This window comes from Oncorhynchus tshawytscha, linkage group LG11, assembly GCF_018296145.1.
Source record: "Oncorhynchus tshawytscha isolate Ot180627B linkage group LG11, Otsh_v2.0, whole genome shotgun sequence".
Classification (NCBI taxonomy): Eukaryota; Metazoa; Chordata; class Actinopteri; order Salmoniformes; family Salmonidae; genus Oncorhynchus; species Oncorhynchus tshawytscha.
Genome location: NC_056439.1, coordinates 22670812 through 22696489, shown reverse-complemented (window position 1 = coordinate 22696489; position 25678 = coordinate 22670812). Strand labels below are relative to the sequence as shown.

The 25678-nt window shown below is 43.6% G+C and overlaps 1 protein-coding gene across 4 annotated transcripts in view; it reads left to right on the top strand.

The window, feature by feature from the left end:
• The window catches only part of LOC112262448 (neuronal PAS domain-containing protein 3-like), a 349807-nt gene that overhangs the window by 148208 nt on the left and 175921 nt on the right, over positions 1-25678 (top strand). For all 4 annotated transcript variants that reach the window (XM_042329924.1, XM_042329923.1, XM_042329925.1 and 1 more), the window contains one exon: positions 3187-3269. In XM_042329924.1, the coding sequence (XP_042185858.1) occupies positions 3187-3269 (83 nt within the window). The remainder of the gene's footprint in view (positions 1-3186; positions 3270-25678) is intronic.

Below are 25678 nucleotides of genomic sequence, written 5' to 3'. Positions count from 1 at the left end.
GTACCTGCCCCAGAGTCTTTGGTGGTGCCGGAGCTGCCATTTAGCCCTGCTCTAATCCAGAAACTAGGGAATAAGAACACTAAGCTTCACAAGAAATTACTGCAGATTTAAAATGACAGTCGGGGCCCCTGTTGCCAATTTTCCATTAAATGAGAAATAAATTAACAATAGCAATAATGTTGACTTATAAAACTGAAAGTTAAATTGACTTTCAAATAGCACTGCGGTTTAGAAATTGCCACAGTACTGAGAATCAAATTGCAATATATTGCAATCTTGAAACCAAATGCTGTTTGTGACATGGTTGTATTAAACAGCCGACATTAAACATTGAGAGTGGTAAATGGAAACTGATATTTTCACATCATAAAGCCGCATTAGTTTAAATTAAGGAGGGTTTTCACCCTGATTTGCATGCACACACAGTTAGTTTGAATTTGGATTCTGAGTTAATACTGTTTTTGCCAATCCACTAGAGAGAACGTTTAATAATGTTCAGTACCTCAGTAGCAATGTCAGTTGTTATTGGTCCGATTTAAATATGTAGCTAGTGCAAAGCCTATCAGATGTTGTTTTGTTTTTATTACGACAAATGATAGAAGCAGAGACTTTTCAAGCGAAGGTTATACTGTGCTGTGCATTCCTTACTATCTGAGTGTGATTTGAATGCAGTTTTCCATAATGTCATTCTGTTCTTACCTGGTGTATAGTGCATTAATATATTGTTAATATACGTAATACTTGTTAGTCAGCCCTTAAAAATAAAACATTTCAGTACATTAACACAGGTGTCAGAGTGATGTTTTTACAGTCTCGCTATCATTTTACGAGTCTCCTTAACAATATTGAAATGGGGGGGGGGGTAATATCAAAATCACCCTCGTCAAGCTGCATTTATAAATTGGGAAAAATGTGATGGGTTAGTGTTAGCCCCTAACATAATAGAATCACAGTCTCCAGCTGGTTTATATCTTTATTAATCAGTCTACTGTGTGGATTGGGACACATTTAGATTCGATTGCCTCCACAATATTTGGTCTCCTGGACTGAGTGTCTAACAAAGTGTGTGTGTGTGTGCGTGCGTGCGTGCGTGCATGTGTGTGTGTGTGCGTGTGCGTGTGTGAGACAGGGACAGTCAGACACAGTAGTCTGTAGGTGACGGGCCATCTGCACCCAAGGCGCTGCTCTGAATTGCTAATGTGTGTGTTATTAAGAACTGTGAAGGAGCTGTTGGCAGGAAGAGGTGCTTCAAGGTGGCCACAATCCTTCACCAGTGGTGCCAGTTTAACATTTCAACTTCTTTATTATAAAATATTAACCACGTATAGTTTCCCGTTTTCAAAAGATCCCCAAGGTCAAGGAATTTTCCGCATATAAAGCAATCTGTCACTTACTTCCATGCCGGGGCTCTTTTAGCAGGGAAAGAGCCCTGTCTGACTGTGTGATGATGAGGGCCATTGTAGGAGAGAAATAATGATTCCCTCCACTGTGTCGGCCAGGATATAAAAGATGATAATTGAAGTTGGTCAAGTGTGCTTTGATCTGTGATATTTCTGCTCTGTTCTACATGAGCTGCCTGTTGGAGCTAACGTATGGCCCGGGTGTGTGTCTGAGTGCTGTGTAGTGGTTCTGTGCTGGGTCACAGTGTGTGTGTGTGTGTGTGTGTGTGTGTGTGTGTGTGTGTGTGTGTGTGTGTGTGTGTGTGTGTGTGTGTGTGTGTGTGTGTGTGTGTGTGTGTGTGTGTGTGTGTGTGTGTGTGTGTGTGTGTGTGTGTGTGTGTGTGAGGCCACACAGGCCAGCATAGTGCATCTGAGGACTGGGTTCTAGCTCCCTCTGCTGTCTCTATGTGTCAGGGCTCTCTACTGGAACTGTTTGTTTGGGGTTGCCCTGACTCCGCCTCATGCCTTGTTTGTATCCTCCCCAACCAATGGCGGAGTACTGTGTGTGTGTGTGTGTGTGTGTGTGTGTGTGTGTGTGTGTGTGTGTGTGTGTGTGTGTGTGTGTGTGTGTGTGTGTGTGTATGTTTTTGTGTGTGTCCTGGACTGGTCCTGCAGGTGTTGTCTATCCAGTGCATGTTGTTTGGCATGGGCCCCGCTCCTCAGGGAGGGGAAAGGGCTAACTGCTTACAGCATTACTGGAGGGGGATGTGTGTTTACCATGCTTGGCCTGGAACAGGGAATACAGTGAAGGACAGAGGCCCCTCATTGTGCAGTCTGTGCCCCCTCCCGTCCACCCGGGGCCTGGCCTCTGACTCTAACCCGTTCCCCTGGCTTCTTCCCAGAGGAGGCCCTGTTTGCTCCTGCTCTTTGAGAGTCTTTAAAGGCCATTCAATGCTTTTATTACATCATTAATTGCACTTAATTCAGCAACATTACCCCAATTCCTGGCTAAACTCTGAAAATTAAGTACAGAGCACTTTGTTATAAAATTCACCATAATGAGCTCTGGTGGGAGTTTGAAAGTTACCTCAGGCCATTTTTACCAGTAACGGGTAGCATGGTGCCTCTCCCTACTTTTAAGTTGGGAGTATAGAGAAAATACCCCAAGGGCACAGTCTCTGGTTAGTCTGCTATGCAGCAGAATCAATCGCATGATATAATCCCTCATTTAGAAACAAGCCTTTGTACCAGCCAGCGAATCATTGAATATGCAAGCTAGCTGCCCTCGATAATAGCATTGTACTGTACGAGTTCCTCCCTTTGATGAGCATCGCTACAGCACTTATTACTGTAAAGTTATCATAGTGGGCGCTTGATGTCAGCTGATGGTTCTCACTGTCGTAGCTAACCTATTGTTCATAAGGTATTGGTGTGTGCCTTTGTGTTGTGTGCGTGTTAACATGCAACTGCATTTATGTACTGTGTCTGTCTGTCTGTCTGTCTGTCTGTCTGTCTGTCTGTCTGTCTGTCTGTCTGTCTGTCTGTCTGTCTGTCTGTCTGTCTGTCTAGCTACATGTTTATGTATTGCGTAGTAATGTATGTGCATACAAACCCAATCAGCCTTATACCCGCCCAGTGTGTGTGTGTGTGTGTGTGTGTGTGTGTGTGTGTGTGTGTGTGTGTGTGTGTGTGTGTGTGTGTGTGTGTGTGCGTGTGCGTACGTGCGTGTGCGTGTGTGTGTGTTTCACCCAGTGTGTGTGTTGTCTCACCATGGCTCTGTCTGTTGTGTTGTGTTGTGTGTGTACAGCTATAGGAGTACAGCGAAGGAGGACTCCCAGTGCAGTAGCCTCAGAGATCTTCGAGCCACACCTCGGGAGCCACATATTGCAGGTAGGATGATATGAGATCGCACCATACCACAGAACACCTGTCCTGTCCTGTCCCACAGGCACCACCACCCTGTTTGACGAGCCTGCTATTAACGTTATTGTACAGTTACAAGGGTTGCAAAATAGTTTCCAGAAATTGTGGTTGGAGGATTCCCAGATATCCTTCTTATTCACTCCTGATTCCTGAAATATTCCAACTGCTATTTCTGGAAAACCATAATTTTGTTACCATAATTTTGTTACCATAATTTTGTTACCATAATTTGGCAACCCGTGATATGTACTGTATCTGTTTGTCTGTCTGTCTAGCAACTCCCCACACTATTCACATGGGTTATTACTGACATCTAGTGATACATTTATCCACCAAAGCAATTGACATTAAGGAAACGATTTAGTCTAAAACGACTTACGATAGCTAGTATGTGATTCCTGCAAAGTCCTTGGCATTGCTGGCATCATGCTCTTACCAACTGAGCCCCACAGTAGAGGTTGACAGGGGAGTGTTAATTCATTCCTTTCCCGTCCTGTCCAGAATTCCCCCCCCACGTACTGTCTCGATCCTGCAACAGTTCTATAACCCTGACAACTTTCCTGTCCTGTCCAGAATTTCCCCCCCCACGTACTGTCTCGATCCTGCAACAGTTCTATAACCCTGACAACTTTCCTGTCCTGTCCAGAATTCTCCCCCTTTCCTGTCCTGTCCAGAATTCGTACTGTCTCGATCCTGCAACAGTTCTATAACCCTGACAACTTTCCTGTCCTGTCCAGAATTCCCCCGAGTTCCTGCAACAGTTCTATAACCCTGACAACTTTCCTGTCCTGTCCAGAATTCCCCCCACGTACTGTCTCGATCCTGCAACAGTTCTATAACCCTGACAACTTTCCTGTCCTGTCCAGAATTCTCCCCCTTTCCTGTCCTGTCGTACTGTCTCGATCCTGCAACAGTTCTATAACCCTGACAACTTTCCTGTCCTGTCCAGAATTTCCCCCCCACGTACTGTCTCGATCCTGCAACAGTTCTATAACCCTGACAACTTTCCTGTCCTGTCCCGATAAAATTCAATCCCGCGCAGAAATCAGAAATCACTTAATCCGTTAGCTGCCTGCACCCTGCGCTCTGCTGCTTGTGAGTTTCCATAGTAACGGCCCCGTTTTGGGTTGCATGCTCATTTTTCACTAGACAAGAGAGAGAACTGTTAGCTAGCTACTTTTTGTTGCCTGCCCAGGTCTTATATCTATTTTTATAAATAGTGATTGAAGACCGAAGAACGCATGTTATTGTTGGGAGAAGGTGAATATCATTCCTGTTCCTGCAGGATTCCCACGGGACCATGCAAGACCCGTGGGAATCCTGTTACTGTGTCAACCTCTACCACACAGGACCAAAGCTGAGGCATTGTTCAAGACTTCTAGCATTACTGCATTAATGCTCTGCCTTGATTCTTGAACATACAACCAATGTTCCCTCTATTTTCTTGGGGCACTGAGCAAATTTCAGATCTGCTGAGCACAAACTTGAGGGCTGTGAAAAGTCTGTGCAACTTCCGGCGCACGTTTCTGTAAAAACTGAGGCTGTACCCGCTTTAAAGTGGCAATATGTCACTTTTGGCTCGACCCGACCAAATTCACATAGAAATGTGAGTTATAGAGCTGTCATTCTACCTAAAGAATAAGTCTAAGAAGCAGTAGATCTGTTCTATGTACGCTATTTCTATGGTTCCCGTTCTTAAGTTTTGTTTTTGCGTCTTTTACTTTGGGTTTTGTACACCAGCTTCAAACAGCTGAAACAACAATATTTTTGGTTACGGAAAATATATTTCATGGCGGTTTAGCTGGTACAATGATTATCTACACTGTACTAGCCTATTATTTGTCACATAAACTGAAGCGAAACTGCAACCAGGAAATGGCGGAGCCATTTCTGCATAGTGTAACTTTAAGTTTAGCAGTGGCCAAGTAGGCTCCTGTGGCTATTTGATCATATTGTAGATTGGTTATGGTGCACAGGTCAATGTACGGGCCTGAGTCGTGCCTGTCAATGCAATAGACTCCTACTCCAATGCACTCTGCCTACAAGAAAATCTCTTGCACAGTTAGTTTTGCATACTAAGTCTTGCATTGTTTATTTTTAGTATGTCACAGTGAAAGTGGCTAATATCGCGTTGATTCAAGCACAATTCCCACAGTAGAGCAAAACGATGATAGTGTTAACTAAAGGGGAACACTCTAGAAAGATAAGTGAAGTACAGTCTAGTTCTTCTCTGCAGGAGGCCTTTTGCCTCTTGGTAGGCCGTCATTGTAAATATGAATTTGTTCTTAACTTACTTGCCTAGTTACGTAAAGGTTAAATAAAATAAAAATGATTCTGAGCAGCAGGTCGAGGGGAGCTGCGAACCCACACACGTGTGCAGCTGAGAGGGAACAATGCATACAACCTTTTGAGGCATACATAAATGTTTCATCCATAAAGATTATACATTTGAAAGTCCGTCCTTTAATACTTATATTATACTCATTTATTATAGATTCATATTCTAGTTTATTATGTCATTTATACCTTATTTTTGGTTATGTAGAAATATATTTGAATTACAGTACGGTTCAATTATTTTATACGATGGCATTGTTGAATACTCGTTTCTGATTGGCTTGAAGGGCATTCTAGAGCGTGCATTATTTCCCTGTAACACACGGTATATTTGCGCGGTAGAATTCAATGGCTATAGTTCATTCTTACATGTTCTTTGTTTGAGCTGCTTTTGAAAGCAAAAGTCAAATTGAAAACATTATTGGGGTTGTTGAATTCGACTTTCATAGGACTGAAGGTTTGGTTAGCTGAACTAGCAAGTAGGTTTGTTTGCTAGCTACTTCAGTGGATGTTGAACACATTTCTAGCGGGAAATGTGTTCAATTGTAGCCCTGGTATAAAAGAGACAATTAACTCGGTGCTCTATGTGCTCTCTGGAAACGAATGCAGCTCCATGGAAGGTCATTTCCACTCCGCTAGCGCGTCGTGGAACACACCTTCCACGTCGCTCATCCTTTTCCATGGAACGCATAGACATAGCCCCTCGTTGATTATCCCTTACATATTGAATTATGAAACTATGATAATGGTTAACCCCGTTAGTCCTGAGGGTATTTTGCTTGTGTCTTGTCTTTTTAATATTTTATATAGTGCTGCTTATCTCTATACATAAGCCCAAAGGGTTTGCTGTAAATCAGTAAAGCAAAAACATCATTTGATACTACCGCTGATATGAAAGTGTAAGCTGGTAACCATGCTGACATATAATCTTTTTGTTTTGGGAGTTGTTGATCATCAAGCTATCTTTATTTCCTGTAGTCTACATTTGTGTAATCTACATTTTATCCTGGATTGCCACAATATCCTCTCTAGGTTTCTTCCTAGGTTCTGGCCTTTCTAGGGAGTTTTTCCTAGCCACCGTGCCTCTACACTTGCATTGTTTGCCTTTTTGGGGTTTTAGGCCGGGTTTCTGTAACAGCACTTTGTGACATTGGCTGATGGGAAAAGAGCTTTGTAAATAAATGTAATTGATTGATTGATGTTATTCGATGCATTTTCACTTGGAACGGCACACAGAGAATGTGGTAGCTCATTCTATCGTGCAAGTTTATTGATCGAAGATATCAACAACGACGAAAATCCTCCAGGTCGCGTAAATGTCTTCCAATGGGTTTGCTTCCTCCCAGCCTTGTCCCACAGTGAACATTGTGTTGTCATGCATGATGTGAACACGAATAAAAAGAGGTTGTAAGCAGAAACGCTGCCCCCTTTAGTCCCATGAGACACAGTGGCAGCCATATGTCCTGTGCCTGTTCCCTTTTAAACATGTGCTGAATTGAAAGTGGCGTCTTCCTGCATTCACCTCAGATCCCCAGGTTTAGTGGGTTGGGAAGGGGAAGGAGGGAAGAGAAGGGAGGGATGTTTCCCTTATGGTTGTCAACGGCAGAGAGTAACCTCGATTTCATAGTCAATTTCAATAACAGAAACAGCAACTAATGTGTATTATGTCTGTTGTTTGTATACTGTATACGGAGGATATTGATATTTGTGAACTGGCTATGCCTTTTTTAATTGGCTTAAATAAGGTTGCATTGAATTGAAACTCACCCACTGACAACATTTCTAAAAAATGTCATTCTACCGGGGATGTTAACAATCTCGTGACGCAGCATCGTGACGGCAGCCCCCCTCTCACTATAAGTGAACACTTTCCCTGCGACAGGTTAAGTGTCTGACAAGAAAGCGGAAATGTATAATTAACATCAATAGCAGGCTAGAAGTCTGTCGAGGCGTGGCCTTTTCAAGGAAGGACTTGTTCCTGGCAAATTGTCCCCATTAATCTTCAGCTTAATTGATTGTGAAAAGTTTTAGGATGACATTTAAAAAAAGCATGCACGGCCGGTGATTGATTTGGGGAAAATGAACTAATAATGAATGCAAGGCAGTCATTACTTGTTGAGCACAGCGGCTAATTTTAGACAGATTAGAGTGGGTTTGATAGTGCTTAATAAAGAGGACGGCTTGATGAGCTCCTCTGTGTCTCTACACTATTCTCTCTGCTCTACTCTACCTGCCTGTCTGGCCTCTCAGGGCTTAACCAGTGCTCATTACTCTGAGTGACTCTGTCTCTGCCTAATGCCAACAGCTAAGGGGACTTATCCAAAGCCAAACTCAATAAGATGCACTAGCAGACCCTTTTACCATTTCTCCCCTGTATTTTTACCTAACTCACCAAACATTCCATGACAATTTTTGGGAAACTCCAAACCAAACCTAAATTCAAATGGTCCCCTCTTTGTTGAAACCATTCAAACACGTATAGAATGCGTAAGACATTTGTTTTTTACAGCCCTGTTTCAGAATGTATTTACAAAGACAGGACGTCACGTAGCTTAGCAGTCAAGAGCATCGGGCCAGTAAACAAAAAGTCACTGGTCCGAATCCCATGAGTCGAGAAATCTGTGGATGTGCCCTTGAGCAAGGCACTTAACCCTAATTGCTCCTGTATGTTGCTCTGGATAAGAGCATCTGCTAAATGACTAAAATGTCAATGTACACATTCTACATAGTAGTAGAAAATTATATGATAACAGTCATTACAATGAAAAATATATTCATCTTTGTCTGGTTGATTTTCTAAAGAGAAGTGTACCTGGGCCCTATACATATGTGACAGGCTGGCAGGCCTGAGAGCAGTAGAAACAGTGAGAGCCCTAGAAGCATTGGGTTAGGTTGCTGTTTAATCTGACAGAGTGAGTGTAAATGTCTCCCGGGAACTGTGCCTGTCTCCTGTCCGGACCTAGTCATGTGACACGGGATTAATCATGCCCTGTGTGTGAGAGAATGGGACAGGGTGATGGCTCTGTGTGTGTGTGTGTGTGTGTGTGAACGGGACAGCGTTAGTAGCCATCTCTACGGCTCCGGCAGTTCCCTCTCATTGTGTCATGGTCCCCAGCTACCATAGTTGCTTTGTTTTCCTGGCTCCTTTGACTCTGAGTGGCCCGGTTGACCTGGGAACGGGGCTGCATTCAAACGAGCCTTCTATGGTCTTTTTGTTTTCAGGCCCAAAAACATTGAATTGGTTGACAAACAAGTTTTGTCAATCCAAATAATCAATGAACTGATTTCATATGCGGAGAGCAGCAGAGGTTGGCAGCTGCCCCCCCATCTTCGTGCCGGAAGGAAGCCCTTTGCTTTTCCCCACCGTCCCTACTCCCCTCTACCCCCATCTCAGACGTTACAGAGAAGACAGGTTTTGGGGTGCCTTCGCTGTTGTGGCATTTTAAAAGTCGTTTTTCTCTTTGCTAACATATTGGAACTATTCACGAAGGTGTCGAGCTACAGTAACGCCATAGTCATGTAGCCAAAACAGACCCACTGGTACTAATCAGGGAGGGCAGAGATTGAGCTTGTTTATGGAAGGTGTGTGTGTAGCTATAGAAGGCTGAGTTAAGGTGTGTGTGTGTTCAGGTCAATGTTAAGGTGTGTGTGTAGTTGTAGCAGGAAGATGGAATGCTGTGTGTTTGGGGGTGACAGTGAGCGAGACTCACTCTGTGTCTGTCTCTGTGGGGCCCTGGCCAATCACTGTCCAAAATAGTCTCTCTATCTCTGTGGCATTGTGTTCCCGGTAATGGCTCCTCCTCAGCAGAATTCCTCCCAGTGTCTCTCCCTCCCTGGCTGGAGAGAGGCCAGCAGCAGCCATAGAGGAGAGGGGAGAATAGAGGAGTGGAGAGGAGCGAGGAGGAAAGGAGAGAAGAGAAGCAATGAGGGGAGAAGAGAGGAGAGGCTGAAGGAGAGGAGAGGGGGGGAAATGACAGCGCTCAGGGACAGTGTGTTGACCGTTTTGTCGTCTCCCACTGTGTGTTGTCATCTCTCCAGTCAGTGGGCTGGATTGGATGCGACAGCAGCAATAGGTCATTAACAGCAATGGGACATGTCCTCTGGCAGATAGACTGGGGGGGATGAAACACACAGACTAAATAGTAACATTGATATCATTGGCCCGTGATAGTTTTGCATGAGATAAATTATACGTTGGTTAATTTTTAAAAGCATTATAAAAGGACTCGCCTGCGTCTGAAGGGCAAAATGTCTGGCGTGGGTGGAAGAGAGTAAGGGGTGGATGGTGGGTGGATGCCTCTCTCTTTTCATTTTCTCTCTCTCTCTCTCTCTCTCTCTCTCAATCTCTCTCTCTCTCTCTCTCTCTCTCTCTCTCTCTCTCTCTCTCACAGTCTGTCTGTCCGTCCGTCCGTCCGTCTGTCTGCTCTCTCTCACCATGTATAGCCAAAAACGTGTTAAACAAATCAAAATACTTTTTATATTTTGAGATTCTTCAAAGTAGCCACCCTTTGCCTTGATGACAGTTTTGCATACTCTTGGCATTCTCTCAACCAGCGTCATGAGGTAGTCACCTGGAATGCATTTCAATTAACAGGTGTGCCTTGTTATAAGTTAATTTGTTATTTCATAGTGTTGATGTCTTCACTACTATTCTACAATGTAGAAAATAGTCAAATAAAGAAAAACCCTTGAATGAGTAGGTGTGTCCAAACCTTTGACGGGTACTCAATTTCTCCCTTTCTCTCTCTCTCTCTTCAATCGTTATTGCATAATTGAAAATGGAGGGTGCCTTGACCTTCACCGCCCCCCGGACCCCAAACTCCCCCTCCCACAATGATCTCTGTTCAGTCCGAGACTCCTCTTGCCTTCGGAATGAGTCATCACACTACACCCTTATCCGTGCTGAGATGAAACAGATCTGTCTCACTTGTTGTCTGTTGTTTCTTGTGACAGAATGTGAAGAATATACTTTTTTAAAGTAATCATTGCTTGAGGGTAGTAGCACTCTCACTCATACATGCATAAACGTAATGCAGAGAAGTTGAATATCCTCAATATGCAAAATTGCTCTTTGTTGGGAGTTATCAAAAGAAGCCGCGTTTGATGTCTCTTTAAATGATAGAGAATCAACAGCATGTGTTGTTTGTAGATGAATGAGAGGCAGAGTGTAGTGAGGGCCAGACAGAAGGACTCCTAATTACAGAAAGGCTGTTGTAAAGAGTAGAAAGACTCCCAGCTTCTATCAGCACCTGTGGAGGGCAAGGGGGACAGGACACCCAACACGCCTTAATATGCCACACATCTTAAGGTCCAACACACAAATCTGTCAAATCTTTCATCTTGACTTCTTTCCTGGCGTTGTTTTTTCTCTCCCTCTTGTTTGGTTAGCTTTGTGGCGTTTGTTGTTTTCAGCGAGTCAGACTTGTGTGATAATGGGGCTCTGTTTCAAAAAGCCCTTCGTTTTCAAACCCCTTCCATCTCCACACCGGCGGAAGGAGAGAAAGACGCCTGCTTTAGAAACGACAGCTGTTTACATTTGCATAACATCAAGGAGGAGCCGGGCTGTGTGTTTGAGGCCCGTCTGTGTGCAGCTGTCACAAGTTGTAATCGCAGGTTGATTTGTGATTCGGGGAAAAAAATCGCCATTATGGCTCTATGCCTCTGTTGTTGTTGAGCAGCCGCTCAGAACAGTTTCGGTTTGTAGGCCTACTTAGAGGGAAAGAAAAAGACAAAGTGGATGGAGGCATTTTCCTCCTCCTCCTCCTCCTCCCTGTGCCAGAGACAGATCCAGACTCTCTCCTCTCCTCTCCTCTCCTCTCCTCTCCTCTCCTCTCCTCTCCTCTCCTCTCCTCTCCTCTCCTCTCCTCTCCTCTCCTCTCCTCTCCTCTCCTCTCCTCTCCTCTCCTCTCCTCTCCTCTCCTCTCCTCTCCTCTCCTCTCCTCTTCTTCCCTCTCCTCTCCTCTTCTCCTCTCCTCTCCTCTCCTCTCCTCTCCTCTCCTCTCCTCTCCTCTCCTCTCCTCTCCTCTCCTCTCCTCTCCTCTCCTCTCCTCTCCTCTCCTCTTCTTCCCTCTCCTCTCCTCTCTCCTCTCCTCTCCTCTCCTCTCCTCTCCTCTCCTCTCCTCTCCTCTCCTCTCCTCTCCTCTCCTCTCCTCTCCTCTCCTCTCCTCTCCTCTTCTTCCCTCTCCTCTTCTCCTCTCCTCTCATCTTCTTCCCTCTCCTCTTCTCCTCTCCCCTCTCCTCTCCACAGATCATGCAGAACTCCTCTGTCTATCACTGCTCTCTCTATTGACCGCGGTTCGTATGGCCATTGTTCCTCTTGTTGGGAAGCGATAAAGCCAGAGGTTAATTGGGAAAGTCCTGAAGCTGGCCTTTGTGCTCCAGTCTGGCCCCCAAACAAAACAGTCTAGGAATGTGAGCCATTACATCGAGCCCAGGCAGCTCCACTGTGTCTCTGTCACACCCACATGCCATTTATACTGCTTATCTATGGAGCTAGAGAATGGAGGTGGCAGTCCTAGAAGCACCATTCATTCTATCCCCAGCCCTACGAATGTTAACTACGACTGCAGTACGGGGTCTCTACTTGCTACTTCTCACGTTGTCATATAAAGCTACTGTTGTTGTCTTTTCATATCCCACCCGGGTCTGAGCATATGCATTAATTCCAGTTAACACTCAATAATTGCAGGTGGCCATGGCACAGAGGTGTAACAACGTCTCAGTCGTGATCAGCTTGCAGTAATGGTAGATTATTGAGACATTTTTGTCAAATTCAATTTGAAATTGCCCTGTCAACCAACCACACACAAACTGCACATGGATTTTCATCTGTCATGGTTTTTTTATCAGTCATCTCCATGTAACACATTCTGTTGGTAGAAAAGCAGGTCTGATGTTTTGCTCTCTCTCTGCAGTGTAAAGGGTCACCACTCCATGCTTTTATCTCAGCTCGTTGAAAGCCGCTGTCTCCCATACTTGATAGTTATTCTTTTGTTTACTAATGTGCTGTTGAAAGCAAACATGTCAGAGCCCTTCTTGCTGTGGTTCACTACATTGCATAACATAATGGGAGGGGAATTTACATACCCACACGCGCACACACACACACACACACACACACACACACACACACACACACACACACACACACACACACACACACACACACACACACACACACACACACACACACACAGTGAGCCCAGTCCAGCTCGCCACCGGCTTCTTCTCAACCAACTGATGATGAGCGGTTAATTTCGATGCAGGATCTGGATGGGCCTCTGACAGACAGACACAAAGACAGACTGACAGACAGACAGATGTCAAATGTAACGATTATGATAATATTTCAGTGTGTTCCATGTGAAATGAATCGCTGACAGTCCAATGTGTCAGAGGTTGTCCACTGAGGTGTACAGTAGGCGGCGCCGTAGTGAGATGTTGGGTACAGATGTGCTCTGAGGTCCACGGGGTTCAGGTTAGGAATGGAAGGCAGACCAACACAGGTGTTATTGATGTGCAGCAGATGGATGGTGGATCCAGAGTGCAGGTGTCGTAGGTATGCAGGTGTGATGGGATACAGGTATGATAGGTATGCAGGTGTGAGCTGGGTGCAGGTGTCATAGGAAGGCAGGTGTGATGGGATACAGGTATGATAGGTATGCAGGTGTGATGGGATACAGGTATGATAGGTATGCAGGTGTGATGGGATACAGGTATGATAGGTATGCAGGTGTGATGGGATACAGGTATGATAGGTATGCAGGTGTGATGGGATACAGGTATGATAGGTATGCATGTGTGATGGGATACAGGTATGATAGTTATGCAGGTGTGATGGGATACAGGTATGATAGGTATGCAGGTGTCGTAGGAAGGCAGGTGTGATGGGATACAGGTATGATAGGTATGCAGGTGTGATGGGATACAGGTATGATAGTTATGCAGGTGTGATGGGATACAGGTATGATAGGTATGCAGGTGTGAGCTGGGTGCAGGTGTCGTAGGAAGGCAGGTGTGATGGGATACAGGTATGATAGGTATGCAGGTGTGATGGGATACAGGTATGATAGGTATGCAGGTGTGAGCTGGGTGCAGGTGTCGTAGGAAGGCAGGTGTGATGGGATACAGGTATGATAGGTATGCAGGTGTGATGGGATACAGGTATGATAGGTATGCAGGTGTGATGGGATACAGGTATGATAGGTATGCAGGTGTGAGCTGGGTGCAGGTGTCGTAGGAAGGCAGGTGTGATGGGATACAGGTATGATAGGTATGCAGGTGTGATGGGATACAGGTATGATAGGTATGCAGGTGTGATGGGATACAGGTATGATAGGTATGCAGGTGTGAGCAGGGTGCAGGTGTCGTAGGAAGGCAGGTGTGAAAGGTGTGAGCTGCGTACAGCCTTCTGCAAGTGTCTTCTAAGAGGCAGCTCCTCACAGGTGGCTAGTAACTCTTTGTCAAGTCAGTTAAACAGAGAGGAAGTACAAATAAGTACTTTATGAGGCTTTATTTTGAGGGAAATGTAACAGAAGCAGTAAACTAAAGACAGGTCATTGTTTACATATCCAGACACACACACACACACACACACACACACACACATACACACACACACACATATAGTATGGATTGTACATAACGGTAGCTGGCACAGCACTGAGGTGTGATTTCATCTCTATTTCACCATGGCTCCTGTGGCAGCATGACCTGACGTCAGGCTAGAATCTTGAGGAGTAAAAGATCAATGTCGAACGTCGAGCCAGGCATTCTGATTACCAGCCCTCCTCTATACTTCCTGTGCAGCCCCCATGCCCAGACCCACCCTTCATTAGCAATGGGAATTCGGACAGAGAGGGGAAAAAACAGGGCCCTTATTATTTATGCAGTCAATAGCAAGGGCTTGTCTGCATTCATAATTGTTTGATTTTATAGGCCAGTCTTTAAACAAACATTGTCTATGGTAATGTGATGCCCTGACGGATGGCGAAAGGTTTTGTCTGTGAATATCATTTGGATAATTAAAAATGACAGATGAAATCGCCCGCTGTCTTGACCCTCACTTTGTTCCCCGAGTGATGGCGAGGAGATGCTGATTGCTGTCAATCAGGGGCCTTGGGAGGATTGGGGAAACTCTGGCAGCCCTGAACCCTGACCCACACTGTTGATCTGAAATAGATAACAACCTTGAAATACCTGCAGAATTTAAACAGCTTTGCTCTGTGTCGAGAGCCGGGGCACCTTCCCAAAAGAGCCCCCTTAACAAACCCCCTCCCTCCTTCTCTCTCTTTCTCCTCCCTAGCTATATTTCTCTCTCTCTCTCTCTCTCCCTCTCTCTCTCTCTCTCTCTCTCTCTCTCTCTCTCTCTCTCTCTCTCTCTCTCTCTCTCCTCTCTTTCCCCTCTCTCTCTCTCTCTCTCTCTCTCTCTCTCTCTCTCTTTCCCCTCTCTCTCTCTCTCTCTCCTGCTCTCCCTCTCTCTCTCTCTCTCTCTCTCTCGCTCTTTCACTTACTCTCCATACTCCATCCCCAGGTCTGAGCAGCTGTGCAGATTACACACCTCCTGATATGACCCAGACCCAACAATAAGGGAAGGGAAGGGAGCACAGGGATACAAATTAAAACATCAATCTAATGGCCTTCAGATTTACTTCAGATCTCAGATCAGGCTGCAGTTCTCGGCTAGAATAACTTTCCCCTCAATTTCTTCTCAATTGAATTGCATTTGAACTTGTTAAACTACTAACCTAGTAGTGTCGTCCCCCAGAATGCGCTCTCTCTGTCAAACTCTCTATACAGATGCCGTATCTTAATTTGATCATCCTGTTGTTGCAGGAATTTCATGTTTCTAAAGTGTGTAATTCGCCAAGGAGTTGTAGCGATGAGACAAGATAGGAACTACTAACAATTGGATACCACGAAATTGGGGAGAAAAGGGGGTAAAAAATAATAATAATAAAAATAAAAATAAATATCTGACAAGAGAACCCTTATATTTAGTCATTTTCACGTTTTCATAAATTCTTTGAATGTATGGGAATTACGTACACTAAGGTATTTGTTATAACAATATAGAGTGGGAAAGTGGCAATTAATATGCACTGCAGTAAATAAAAACGAATAAAAACATTTGTCTCATCCAGGACCGGAGTCTATGCAGACTGGTGCACCATAGCCAATCAGAGCTACAGTAGGCCTTTATGAAAACAAGCCATTTGACACATCATTCACTTTGAACTGGTCTGTGTGTTTACAGGCAGTTGCAACAACTCAACTTTAGATCGTTAGAACTCAAACGCCAAAGGCCACCTGAATGGATTTCTGCAAATATGTCAATACCACAGGAGTCTTCTTACATTTGGGAACTTTACAGTCCTATTGATCACTCCATTTTGCATACCGCCCCAAAAGATCCACATATGACGCAGTCTCTATCGCCCTCCACACTGCCCTTTCCCACCTGGACAAAAGGAACACCTACAGTTGAAGTTGGAAGTTTACATACAGTTAGGTTGGAGTCACAAAAACTCGTTTTTCAACCACTCCACAAATGTCTTGTTAAGAAACTACAGCTTTGGCAGGTCGGTGAGGACATCTACTTTGTGCACGACACAATACATTTATCCAACAATTGTTTACAGACAGATTATTTCACTTATAATTCATTGTATCACAATTCCAGTGGATCAGAAGTTTACATATACTAAGTTGACTGTGCCTTTAAATAGCTTGGAATAGCTTGAATTTATTTCAAGGCCTACCTTCAACCTCAGTGCCTCTTTGCTTGACATCATGGAAAAATCAAATGAAATCAGCCAAAACCTCAGGAAAAAAATTGTAGACCTTCACAAGTCTGGTTCATCCTTGGGAGCAATTTCCAAACGCCTGAAGGTACCATGTTCATCTGTACAAACAATAGTACGCAAGTATAAACACCATGGAACCACGCAACCGCCATACCGCTCAGGAAGGAGACTCGTTCTGTCTCCTAGAGATGAATGTACTTTGGTGCGAAAAGTGCAAATCAATCCCAGAACAACAGCAAAGGACCTTGTGAAGATGCTGGAGGAAACAGGTACAAAAGTATCTATATCCACAGTAAAACAAGTCCTATATCAACATAACCTGAAAGGCCGCTCAGAAAGGAAGAAGCCACTGTTCCAAAACTGCCATAATAAAGCCAGACTACGGTTTGCAACTGCACATGGGGACAAAGATTGTACTTTTTGGAGAAATGTCCTCTGGTCTGATGAAACAAAAATAGAACTGTTTGGTCGTAATGACCATCGTTATGTTTGGAGGAAAAAGAGGGAGGCCGAAGAACACCATCCCAACCGTGAAGCACGGGGGTGGCAGCATCATGTTGTGGGGGTGCTTTGCTGCAGGAGGGACTGGTGCACTTCACAAAATAGATGGCATCATGATAAAGGAAAATTATGTGGATATATTGAAGCAACATCCCAAGACATCAGTCAGGAAGTTAAAGCTTGGTCGCAAATGGGTCTTCCAAATGGACAATGACCCCAAGCATACTTCCAAAGTTGTGGGAAAATTACTTAAGGACAACAAAGTCAAGGTATTGGAGTGGCCATCTCAAAGCCCTGACCTCAATCCTATAGAACATTTCTGGGCAGAACTTAAAAACGTGTGTGAGCAAGGATGCCTACAAACCTGTCTCAGTTACACCAGCTCTGTCAGGAGGAATGGGCCACAATTTACCCAACTTATTGTGGGAAGCTTGTGGAAATCTACCCAAAACGTTTGACCCAAGTTAAACAATTTAAAGGCAATGCTACGTGTGTGATGAAATAATTAAAAGCTGAAATAAATAATTCTCTCTACTATTAATCTGACATTTCACATTCTTAAAATAAAGTGGTGATCCTAACTGACCTAAAACAGGGAATTGTTACTCGGATTAAATGTCAGCAATTGTGAAAAACTTAGTTTAATTGTATTTGGCTTAGGTGTATGTAAACTTCCGACTTCAACTGTAAATTATAATTGGAATTTACTCTGGAATTGACTTTAGATCTTATGTCTTGTAGTTATTGTACATTTTGTTATGACAGTACTGTCGCATCTTGCAATTAACGTTTGACCATGTTTTCGTGTAGTATTTGTAAACTGTCGTGTTGACAGTGAGTAGATCATGTCTTCTCCTCCTCAGCATTAGTATTCTCCCACAGATCAGTGGCATAACACCACACACAACACTATTTGATCATTTGAATGAGTTACTTTGAGATTTACAACAACAGCAACAGTCAGGCGGGCGGCTCGGAGCAGAAAAATGGATCCATGGTGCGTTCCCAATCCCTGACAATGTCTGATCTCCCAAAACACTGCAGCATTATAAACCAAATGACAAACGAATGAACACCACAATGAGAAGTCTGTGGGATTATATATCTATCTGCTTCTAAAAGAGAGGAGGGGGTGGGGGGGGATATTCAAAAGAGTTGAGCTGAGACTACGGGACACACACACGGGAGGCTGGGAGGGAGGATGTCTTCTCAACAGAGCGTCTGACTTTCTAATAACGAGAGGGGAAATGTAAACCTCCGTCTCCAAATACTGAGCCCAAATCCTTCCAGTAGGAAATTAATCCTCTCATTGCTCTGTTCCGTCGTTGTGTTGCCACTAAGGAATTGGATCCCATTGAATAATTTCATTATAACTTGTGAGCATGTGGATTAATAGGAGGTTTTACTGTAAAGGAGACGGGAGGCTTTTCTTCTCTCACCCCCCTCCACCCTCCTCTCTTTCTCAGTACCTGCTGCTGCTGGGAGGGACAAATCCACAGCCTAAAATGACACCCACGTTAATTACAGTCCATGCTTTCTCCATCAGAAAACGTATGTTTGTATTGATTTTCGGAGGTAAGCTTTATTTGTGTTGTTAACAGGCAAATAAGTAGGTCTATATTATCCGTATCATATGAATGCATTACAGAGGACGCATTATGCTCCATAGACTGTACATTTAAATACAAAATGCACCAAAAAAAATGCATGTATTCATTTCCGTTGAAATATATTGAATTAAAATATGAATCGCGGTAGGTAATAGATGCAGGCACACCAGCAGCAGCAACAGTACACCCTAGTAGGAGGTTCAGAGGTTCACTCATCGGAGACGTTGTTATTGATTATGAAACACTGTCAATCTGAGCTTAATGGCATTAGGTCTGACTCTGAGGAGGCTTGTTAGAACTATACCCACCATGGACATGAAGGAAACATGAACTCTGGGGTTGAGACAATACAGCTTGGGTCATTAAGGAAGAGAAAATGGAATTGATTTGGTTTTTAGAAGTGCCCTGACTTTATTCAGGCATAGTGTGAGTTGTGAGTTTCAAGCATTGTGTTTTAGTACAACTATTTGTTACAAACAGTGATTTATTAACCACATATTAACCACCTATTGCTGTGGAATGAATTTTATTCCTAATATCTCTGTTTGGGACTGTATGGAAAAGGTGTGCCTATTGTTTGCCTTGCCAGTGCCACAGAGAGTTTTTGTTGCGATTAATCCTTTCCCTTCCAAAAACATTACCCTAATCCTCAGTGAGTCACTTCTCATAATTATACACATTCGGAGTGAAATTGTCGTTAATGAAATGGGAACGCCTCCATAGTTTTGCGCCTTTGCACTTTGACTGGAGCAGTGCAGAGAGGTGTGGGCCAGGAGCCAGTGCACTTAGCTGAGAAGGAAAGGCAGGGGAGGGAGCAGCTGGCGATGGGGGCCCCTAGGGCCCTGGGGTGGGAGAGGGGAGAGGAGGAACTGCTCTCCTGTCTACAAGGTGATTAGAGCACAGAAAAACTAACTTCCAGCTCTCTGATCTCATAGTCCTCACTGTGACTGTTCTTTGACATGGCTTTTGCAGGCAGCATTGTTAGTTGTTTCCCTTTGTTTCTCTCTCATCCTATCTTGCCCCCTGATTAAAGACTGGAACTTTGACGACTACTAGGTATTTTTAAATCTTTGGGCTGGATGTGTCACTGTGTAGTTCATACATGCATCATCTATGAGAAGAATTACTGTCTTACCTCAATTAGCCACCAAATCCCTAGTTTGAAGGCGACTGTTTTTCTGGAGGCTGTGCTGTGCCATTTTCCCCAAATGTTCCCCCACATGGGCTAGCAATTCGAGTTCCAGCCAATGAGTTTCAGCCCTTCGCCATTTGCGTGATCGCTAGCACACACAGCAGAGGCAACAGAGAGAGCAATGATGTGGTGCCCGTATCTGCACATATGTGACGTAGTAGTATACCATTTTCGGGGACCACTTTTGATTCGTGAGCGCTACTTTCAGAACTACTAGCTAAAGAGTATACAAAAGTACTGAAGAATCTAAATCTGGTTATATTTACCCGTGTAGAAAAAGGGGTTTGTGAAGAAGTTAAGGAGAGCAAGTGTCTCAGTTTTGTTTGGTGGGAGAGTTTGCTCTTATGATCTTCCCTTCTCCCATGTTATTCCTCTGTTTAGTTCTGCATCCGATCTGAACATTCTAGCATACTGTTTTATAGCACTTTGAATTTGTCATCTAGGAATCGTAAACGGCTTCCGGCTCCATCTTGGCTGGAATGAGAGCCCCCTACTGCTTATGGAACTAATGTTGGGTTTTAATTGCATGAAACATGGCCTGCACCAGAGGATTGTCTGTATGAACAGCTTTTATAGACCTTTCATGAGGAACCACATTCAGCTGTAGCCGACATGTCAAACACAGCCAGCCACTCTGCTTACCCACAACACAGACCTCCTTGGGTTTTTATTGACGCTCGTCGTTAATGACATTTGATGTTTTCCCTCAAAAAACACTCCTCGTAAACGTAGGGTCTGGCGTAGCACGGAGTGGAGCTGAGCGTCAGAGCATCAGAGAAGTAGGCCATGGTTCAGAGTACAGGTCTCGTCTGGCGTTAGCTAGCCTTCTTCCCTCCAGACAAGGGAGTTTTGGCTAAAGCTCGCCTTACCGCTCACTCAGTCTACGGCCAATCTGGTGAGCTTTTAGTTGTGACTGACTTGACTTGTTTCCCCCTCGGCCTGAGATCATGAGCCAATCACTGGTGCACAACTGTCTTTACATTCTTTGTGAAACTTCGGTACCACTTCAGACTCCAGTGACTCACTATTGAGTCACTACTGGCTATTTCTGTGTTGGAAATTCCCTGCTAGAGACAGTGGTTCAATACAGTGTTCACCATTTTACTAGCTAGACTTTAGCTGTTAGAAGCTGAGGGAAATGAGTGGTTTCACATTCCAACCACAAACTATTGCAAAATATTTTGAAGATAAAGATGCATGCTATAGAATATTTACTATGTGGTTGTTCTGGGTCAACTAAGCAAGCTATTTACTTTATCATGTGGTTTCTATGAGACAGTTAAATAGACTGTTATTGCTAACCGAGCTAAAAGTATGCTATAGTTAAGAGGAAACTAAAGAGAGTTCTCCTAACAAGATGTTTGCCTTAGCAACATAATCTTAAACTACTCCCTCCTCCACCTCAGGTTGAGTGGGAAACGTTGTGTACTCACTCAAACCTGTGTTTTGAGTGAAAGGAAAGTTGAATGAAATACCTTATACACTTCAGTCATACAGATCACGTCGGTGGGGACGTGTTTTTTTTGCGAAGATGTTAACCGTTTCAATCACCTCAGAACCACAAGCGTGTGGTCTATAAAAACAGAGGAATGGTAGTATCACCAGCAGAGCAGCAGGAAGTGTAATAGGAACAGGACCTCCCCTCTGCTCTGTTACAGTAGCTGTAAAGCCTACTGACCTTGATAAATCTCCCTATGGAACTGGGAACATATTTAAAAGAGGTGTCATATCATGTCCTGACTGTCTGGGGTGGTTCTCTAATCAACCACTGTTTCCCTCGGCCACCACCATCACCACCAGTCTCTCTCTCTCTCTCTCTCTCTCGCTCTCGCTCTCTCTCTCTCGCTCTCTCTCTCGCTCTCTCTCTCGCTCTCTCTCTCTCTCTCTCTCTCTCTCTCAGCCTGTAGTGGCTGGGGTCTACAGCATGCAAAGCCTCCTTCTTTCCTCCCCTTGCTCAGCCCCTTCTGACAGCCACTAATAATAACGCATGAAGACAGTCAGACAAAATGAAGACAAATGCGACACGCTGCCCCGGAATCATAATCCTCTCCCAGGCTTCAGTGAAAGAGATGTCCTAACTGTACCAAGATGTTCTTTATAGCAGTTCCCCCTGACCCACCCGCCCTCACGTCAGCCTGCACGCTCCCCAAAGCCTTCCCCCCTTCCTCTCCCACCTCACCTCCCCACTGCTGCTTTAAAGCCCTCAGCCCTCCACATCCTCCTTATTTTCCTGGGGAAATCCATTAAGGCGACATATGGAGGCTGTTGGTTAGCCAGAGTGGAGGAGCGGCGAGGGGAGAGAGGAGCCAGCCTGCCAGGGCTAGGAGCAGGACAATAGTGGGGTTTGGTCTGTGGCGTACGGTACGGTACAGATGGGTATTGTAAAAGATTCATGAGGGGAATAAAAGATCTGAGGTAACATTTGGTTGGAGACGCCAAAGATGCAGGTGAAGAGGATGACAGCAGACAGACACAGCACAGACACACGGCCTGCTGTCTGTCTACACGTGGATAGTTCAGATCAGATGAGCCCTGCTGTCTCATGTGGAGGAGCTAACACCTATCACATACAGGTGTAGGCATGGAAGTGTGGAAGTATTCATTAACATGCTGTGGCTTCAACTAAATACTCATTCTTCAACAGCGTTTGAGAAGATATACAACAAGTATTCACAACCCTTGACATTTTCGACATGTTGTTGTGTTACAGCCTGAAAATGTAAATGTCTTGAGTCAATAAATCATTGAATTATAGCAAGCCTAAATAAGTTCAGGGGTAAAACTTTGCTTAACAAGTCAGATAACAAGTTGCATGGACTAACTCGGTGTGCAATAGTGTTTAACATGATTTCTGAATGACTACCTCATCTCTGTACCCCACACATACAATTATCTGTAAGGTCCCTCAGTCAAGCAGTGCATTTCAAACACAGATTGGTAGATGGGTAAAACCATGTTGCATGGTGTTATTAATTACACTTTGGATGGTATATCAATACACCCAGTCACTACAAAGATACAGGGGTCCTTCTTAACTCAGTTGACAGTGAGGAAGGAAACCACACAGGGACTTCACCATGAGGCCAATGGTGATTTTAAACCAGTTACAGAGTTAAATGGCTGTGACAGGAGAACACTGAGGATGGATCAACAACAGTGTAGTTACTCCACAATACCAACCTAAATGACAGAGTGAAAAGAAGGAAGTCTGTACAGAATACAAATACTCCAAAACATGCGTCCTGTTTGCAATAAGGCAACAGACACGGGGAGACAAATCCACCTTTCAGCAGGACAATAACCTAAAACGCAAGGCCAAATCTACACTGGAGTTACTTACCAAGATGACATTAAAAGTTCTTGAAAGGCCTAGTTAAAGTTCTGATTTAAATCAGCTTGAAAATATGTGTCAAGACTTGAAAATGGATGTCTTGCAACTTTTAACAATATTGTACAATCCAGGTTTGCAAAGCTCTTAGAGACTTACCCAGAAAGACTCACAACTGTAATCGCTGCCAAAGGTGAATCTAACATGTATTGACTCAGGGGGTAAAATACTTATCTAATCAAAATATATTGGTGTTTTATATGATATTAACAATAAAAACAAGTTAGAATTTTTCCGTTAGATCGTTGACAAAAGAAATGTCAGTTCAATCCATTTTAATCACATTTTGTAACACAAGTAAATATACAAGTCAAAGGGTGTGAATACTTTCTGAAGGTGCCGTATCCCATGTATCATTTAGTTTATTTTAGCACGGCTAGGTTTACAGATGAACAATACATGTACTTGATGACTCGGATCATTATTGATTACATTAACATTGTATTTAGTATCATAGTACCAAAACTAGTCATTCATTTAAAACCTTATCCACATTGAAATCATCAATTAACAAAAAACAATTAAGACAATTCAATATTAAGATACAGGCCGATATGATGAAGCACGGTAGAGGCATGTGAGAGTTCATTATACCTTCCTCCATACAGGGCTAAAGTAGACTAGACGATGCAATTGTTCCTTCCTAATCTTCCTGTTGACAAGGGTCCCTCTACTGGCCAAACTGCAAAACAAAGCCCTTTGTTCCACAACTATACTGTACTACAGCAGTAGTAGCATTAGATCCCTTTGAACACAGTCTGATGAGCAAGCTCCCAGGCCGCATAGAGCTCAGCTCACCGCTCTGCTCCCTCCTTCTGCTGACACTTAAACAAACCAAACATGCTCTTTCAAAGGGACCTCTCCTCACCAGCGAGCCTCCGAACAGATAGAGCCTCTCTTTGATCCAGTCACCAGCACAGTGGGCTTTTTTAACAGGAGGGGAAGTATCAGTCATTACAGCCCCATTTCCCACTTCAAGGGGAAGCAACCTCAGCTGGACTGTCTGTCAGGTGAGAGAGGGAAAGCTGCACTGTCAGATAATCTCTTTCTGCTACTTGGCAAAACCCCCATGTAATTCCTTAATCAAGATTCTGAGAGCAGGTTGAGAAGCGGCTCAGTGTGTCCTAAAATGTTCTCTGGTCTAGAGGATCCTCTCTCTGCCTCAGTGACCCCACTGTAGACAAGGATTTGGGCAAGGTGAGCCACCTGTTCTGTTCTCGTCTGCAGAGAAATATAACCATATAAATTGAGAGAAATATAGCCATAGAAGTTTAGAGAAATATAGCCATATAAGTTGAGAGAAATATAACCATATAAGTTGAGAGAAATATAACCATATAAGTTGAGAGAAATATAACCATATAAGTTGAGAGAAATATAACCATATAAGTTGAGAGAAATATAGCCATATAAGTTGAGAGAAATATAACCATATAAGTTGAGAGAAATATAACCATTTAAGTTGAGAGAAATATAACCATGTGGCTGGCTGTGATGAGAAACTACAGATGTAAGATCTTAATTTGATCCATCTTTTGTTGCTGAGAATTTTCCTGCACAATTGGAAATGCAAACTTGTAGTGTATTCGAGGTGTAAAAAGGCTTCTACAGTTTGTAAATTCCACTTTAAAATGTCAGACTGGATATGCCCTGACAAAAATGTAATCAACCCCTGCAGAAAATGTCCATCAATTATAATTCACATAATATTTCACATTTCCTGTTGCTGCAGGAATATTTTCCTGCTGTACCACACTGTATCAAATTAAGAGCCTACATCTGCACATAGACACAAAATGAATTAAATGTTTAACTATGTCTAAAAAGCATTCAATGAAACTAAAACAACTTAACGCAGCTACACAAATCTAAACTCAGAGCTCCATGGCCTGTGTATACTTATTTAGATTCAATGAACATGTATTCCATGTATATCTACCATTTCCCCCCATTAGCATAGTATGGATTAGCAGTCTGCTAGCTCACATCAAAGTCAATGAGGACATAGGCCTAGTAATCCATAAAGTCTTTGCGTTTTAGATATGTATTTATACCACTGATTAACATAGACAAATTAAAAGTTCATTTTTGTTTCTTATTGATAACCAACAAAAAGACCACAAACAATTGTTTTTATTAATTTACTTCTGTTCTGATCAATGGGCCAATTACTTTTTTTGGGAGTGTTTAGTGTGTGTGGCACCAACAAAGCTTTGTGATTGAATTATACATGTGTAAATACATTTAAAGTTTCTGGAATATAGTCATTACATTATCTTTTAAAGACGGACACACGGGGGGGGCACTTACTGTAAATAACACAGCTCAGTCATAGTGCAGTCGTCAGTCATAACAGGCTGGTTTGGACAGAGACATCTCACCTGCAGTCAGTGACAGCCCGGTGGATGGGTTTCCTCCTAGCCTCTACCTCTGCCCAGAGCCTTATGAGCGCATCCCAAATGGCTCCCTATTCCCTATGTGGTGCACTGCTATAGAAAATAGAGTGGCATTTGGGATTTAACCTTATATTTCTCCATGGCTCT